The sequence below is a fragment of the Pituophis catenifer genome, unplaced genomic scaffold (genome assembly GCF_029215685.1).
Source record: "Pituophis catenifer annectens isolate HBS135680 unplaced genomic scaffold, rPitCat1.0.hap2 SCAF_8, whole genome shotgun sequence".
NCBI classification, from domain to species: Eukaryota; Metazoa; Chordata; class Lepidosauria; order Squamata; family Colubridae; genus Pituophis; species Pituophis catenifer.
In genome coordinates this window covers 4,818,231-4,823,477 of record NW_027256888.1, presented here as the reverse complement: position 1 = coordinate 4,823,477, position 5,247 = coordinate 4,818,231, and the positions used below count along the sequence as shown (strand labels likewise).

Sequence of the window (5,247 nt, the reverse complement as noted above, 5' to 3'; positions counted from 1 at the left end):
TTTACAGTATCCCTCCCCCTGCAATGGGGTGGGAATGGAGATTTTGCAGTATCCTTCCCCCTGCAGTGGGGTGGGAAGGGAATGGAGATTTTGCAGTATCCTTCCCCTGGAGTGGGGTGGGAAGGGAGATTCTGCAGTATTCTTCCGCCTGGAGTGGGGAGGGAATGGGGATTTTGCAGTATCCTTCCCCTGGAGTGGGGAGGGAATGAAGATTTTGCAGTATCCTTCCTCGGGTGGGATGGGAATGGAGATTTTACAGTATCCTTCTCCTGCCATGCCCACCAAGCCTTGCCATGCCCACCAAGCCACGCCCACAGAACCAGTAATTAAAAAAAATTGAATCCCACCACTGCTACTCATACCCAGTTCCTGCAACCATTCTTAATATATGTTTTAGTCTCCAGGCCTTTAATTTTCTTTGTCGCTCTTCTCTGTACTCTTTCTAGAGTCTCAACCAGTGGTGAAAGCTAAAATTTGTTACTACTGGTTCTGTGGGCGTGGCTTGGTGGTGGTGGGGTAATGTGACTTGGTGGGCGTGGCCAATTTTTTTTTTAACTTTTAAAATCATTTTCTTTACAACCTCTTCGGCAAAAAGGTTGTAAAAAAATACTTTCAAAAGGCTCTGACGATCCCAGCTGAGTTGCCTGATCGTCAGAGCCTTTTTTTTTTCCTTTTAAATGCTTCTGACGATCAGGCAACTCAGCTTGGATCATCAGGCATCGTCTTGGATCGTCAGCTTGGATCGTCGAACTCAGCTTGACGATCAGGCAACTCAGCTTGGATCGTCAGAGGCGTTTAAAAGAAAAAAAAGCCTCTGATGATCGCGCGGCTCAGCTGGACATTGGGGGGGCAGGGATTTTTGCTACTGGTTCTCCGAACTACCTGCCTCCATCGCTACCGGATTGGGTGATCCGGTCCGAACCGGGAGCATTTCACCCCTGGTCTCAACATCTTTTTTATGATACGGTGACCAAAACTAGAGGGATGTATAGCGGTATTAATCCTTCTAATACTAATACTGCTCGTGGATGACCATGAGCAGTGTTTCCCAACCTAGGAACTATCTAGGAAAATAGAAAAGATATATTTCTGCAGAGGTTCTTTTGGACATGGATGTCACTTGCTCTTCAGGCGGGAACTATGAGTCCAGATTGTGTACCAGTTTCAGACTGGGAGATGTCACTCCCATTAAAGAGGGCAAAATACTGGGAAACATAAAAACCACAGTCATCAGCTCTTGTCGATATTACATCAGATTCCTCTTCCTCCACGCAGTTCCTGTAATAAAAAAACAAAGTTAGTAGATTAAATGTAGATGAAAATGTGTCAAAATGAAAATGCCGGGGACAAGACAACAGGTTACTCTGTAGAAAATGGACACGTTTTAAAAACACGGAAGTGATTTTCTTATGGATCTGTACAGGACAATATATAAGGGCTGCCCCTTTGCCTTACAATTTGAAGTCAAGCGGTTATTGTCCTTTGTATAAAGAGAAAAGTAACAATAGTGAATGCAAAATCTACAGTGCGATGAATCAATGAAGATTCTCTTGTCATCCAGGTAGACTCGTCTCGAATTGATTTATGGCAACTGGATTTAGTTATGCAAGTTAAATTTTAACGTATGTGATGAGGGGACTGGAGCTTAAAACATACGATGAACGGTTACAGGAATTGGGCCTGGCTAGTCTACTGAAGAGAAGGACCAGGGGTGACACGATAGCAGTCTTACAATATCTGATGGGCTGCCACGAAGAAGAGGGGAGTCAGCCTGTTCTCCAAAGCACCAGAAGGGAGGATAAGAAGCAATGGATGGAAATGAAGCAACGAGAGGAGCAAGAACTAGAAAGGGGGAAATTATTAATTTAATATTTAAAAAAATATAAAACTGGTATGGATAACGTTGAGTTAGACATCCCTCTTCTCTTTAAGTCACAACCCAAACGAAAACTTGTAACCACCCACAAAATGATTTTTTCTGTAATTAAAAAACGATGAGCACCAATGTGTTGGATCGTTCCAACTCGGTTAATCTCTTAAAACTGTTAGCATTCTTACCTAAAGCTCTTTTATTTCTTCGGGATTGGGCAGTTTAATCTGAAGAGCTGCTCTAAGATTAGTCCAGAAAAATGGATGCTTTCTCTTGTCTTCTGGCCATTCCAAATAGGTCCTCTTGGCCATGAGAGCTTTGAGTTTGTAGTACCTGGCGGGAATGATGTAGGCCGGTATGGACTCCAACAAAATCAGAATTAAGCCGTCGGCGTTTTCGCTGAACAACTTGTGATGAGCAAAATACAGCTCGTAATGGCACCATTCGCTCTGCACGAAATTGGGAGATAGCACGAAGATGGACTTGTAACTTTTCTCGATGCAGTCGATGATGTTCTCCACGATGCTCTTCCCTGGAATGAAGTTCCTCTCGTGTTGGCAGATCCGTAAGGACCCTTCTTCCTTCTCCAGATTGGGGATGAGCTCGGTTTTGACCCAGTTAGCATCATGCTCGCTGTAGGAGACAAATGCGTGGTATTGAATGCTCTCGGGGATCTCTTCCGATTTATTCTTCCATATCCGATGTTTTACCTGGCTCCACCGACAGATCATCTTGAAATACCAGGGGACGTCGAAGCGGATGCAGAGGAAGGCAACAACAGCTATTACGAACAGCGAAACCGCTAAAACGACTGTAATCAAGAGAGCCACGTTGCACTGAAGTTCAGAAATATGGAAATTTTTTAAGAGAGTTCCCTTTAAGTTGCTGGGATATTCACACATATAAATATCAGGCCAACCAATTAACGCCACCGATTCTTCTTTTTGAAGATTAATGAGCTGCCTTAATTGACAGTGGCACCCGAAGGGATTACGTCCTGCTTTTAATCTTCGAATATTCTGACAGGTCTGGAAGAATTCAGAAAACTGGTCAAGAACAAAATTATTCTCTACGTTAAGCGCCTGAAGGTTTTTAAAATCGCCGCATCCTGGAAAAGCATTGAGTCTATTAGAAGCCAAATTTAACTCCTTTAAAGCAGTCAGTTCAATGATGTCTTTAGGCACAGCTGAAATCTGATTACTTTGTAAATCCAACATTTGGATATTGTTCGGTAAACATCTAAAAACAGAGTCTGTTAACTTGTTGGATGACAAATTCAGTTTAATTATATGTTCACCCCAGTTGCATTTGATTTCACTGTCTTTGTAGTACAAGCGATTCTGACTTACATCCATAGAATTCAGAGAGATCATGCTAGTTGTCATTAGGCTCACTTTGGTAAGATCTTCAAGTCTATTCTTTTGTAAAATGAGCGTTTGTAGCATAGTTAAATTTTTGCAACCTTGAAATATGGTGTCAGTCAATGTGTTGTTTTTAAAACTTAAATACTTAAATCTACTGGGTGTTTCAGGACAATATATATATAATATACCAGAATCAGAAATAGTCAAGCTGTCAATGTTCAAGTTTGAAAAAGTTGAGTACACAATATTTTGGTCAAATATTGTTGTCTCGAAAAGTCCATATTGGACGGTTACACTTTTTAATGAGGGATCCGCATTTTTAAAAGCGCCATCATTGAATTCGATAATGGTTGGATATAAAATGGTTAAATGATTAATGCTGGATTTCCCCACTGCTTTAAAGACATCAATGAGGTCTTTCCAACTCAACTTCGTATCGATTATTGTTAGATTTAGCAATGTGCTTTTTTCATCCAGCCGTGTCAGAAATGTTCTTAAGTCTTCCATTTGCTCCAATGGGATCTTAGAAAGTTCTAAACTTTCTGTACCGTTGAACCGCAGATCCAAGAGGATGCGAACGTTGGCGTTTTGAGGGAGCACAATCCGAACTGTCTTTGCATTGAACACCAGAAGACTTCCTGCCTTATATCCATCAAGATCTTCTAAGCCCAGAAATAGTGTGTCCACTTGTAAATGCACAAGAGCTTCGACACTCGAAAGTTTTCTAGCGCTAATTCCAAAATAGTTCAGTTTTGTTGTTTTGGTGAACTCGGTGAAGAGCGGCATGGTGGGAAAGTCATTGTAAGCGAGATCTACGTGCTTGAGGCTTTTAGTAGGAAAACCAGAAACATTCCTTAGCGTGTTGTGTGATACATCAAGGTGCTCCAAGACGTCGTTGTGCTGGAAAATCCCCAAATCAATTTCTGTGATAGAATTATGAGTCAGAATTAGCACTTGCAAGTTGGGAAGGGAACGAAAATCAGAGCTTTCCAATTTTGATATACTGTTACTGGATAGATCCAGAACTGTGGTTTGTGTTGGCAGATGTTTGGGGACAGTAAACAGGGAACTCCTTGAGTAGTTTGCTACAAGTCCACTTTCTGCGGTTGAGTGGGTGAAATTCCATGAGGTTATCGCAAATATACAAAGAGAGAGAAAATTATTCGTAGCTGACATCTTCCTTCCAGTTATAGGACAGGCGGATTTAGGCCCTCTTCTCAACTGGACATCGTTCTGTTAAAAAATAAATACAAATTCACAGTACAATATTATGTCAGCCTTTAATATTTCATTGTTCAATATTCTTTACCGTGGTGGCCCAAATTGTGGAAACCTTTTGGGAAAAGCGTGTATTTTCTAAAACTAGCTAATAACGCAACTTTGTGGGGGTTTTTGGAGTAGTACCATAAAATTATATATCAACGGAAAGATAATTTAATCAAGAATGTAATGCAATAACTTTTATGAAGGATTTGCTGTTAGAATAGCAGTTACGGTATAAAGAAGAAAAGTGAAACACGTAGAAAAAATGAGATGTACAAAAATGATCACCCTAGAAAAAACGAGATATACAAAAATGATCACCATGTCAGTTAATACTTAGTTGGGTAACCTTTAGCATGAATGACGGCCTTACAACGTCTTCCCATGGAGTGAACCAAGTCTTTGAGTTCCACAGCTGTTATCATGTGAAACCAAGATTGAATGATGGCTTCTATTAACTGAGTTTTATTGCTGGGTCGCTTCTGACTAACAAGTTTCTTTAGTCGGCTCCATAGATTTTCCATTGGGTTAAGGTCTGGGCTATTCCCAGGCCATTCCAGCAGTGGAATAGGATTATCTTGAAACTCCACCAAAAAAAAAAAGTGGTGTTATTAGCCATCAAACCTCAAAAATACACTTTTCCCAAAAGGTTTCCACAATTTTGGCCATTACTGTATCTTACTCACTTCTGAATACAGGTAGTCTTTAATTTACGATAAACCTTACATTAATGCTGCCAAATCTGTTTGT

General features: G+C 40.8%; 1 protein-coding gene across 1 annotated transcript; it reads right to left on the bottom strand.

Moving 5' to 3' along the window:
* Positions 1–1,209: 1,209 nt before the first annotated feature.
* On the bottom strand, positions 1,210–4,410 carry LOC139320086 (toll-like receptor 6). Its single transcript, XM_070948226.1, has 2 exons — positions 2,059–4,410; positions 1,210–1,278 (listed from the first exon to the last, which is right to left on the bottom strand). The coding sequence occupies exon 1, from the start codon at positions 4,408–4,410 to the stop codon at positions 2,059–2,061; it is 2,352 nt and encodes a 783-aa protein (XP_070804327.1). The 3' UTR covers positions 1,210–1,278.
* Between the last annotated feature and the right edge of the window lie 837 nt (positions 4,411–5,247).

What these genes read in the sequence shown, in the direction of transcription:
- LOC139320086 (XM_070948226.1), bottom strand. Translation starts at nt 4,410, where the DNA reads ATGTCAGCTACGAATAATTTTCTCTCTCTTTGTATATTTGCGATAACC.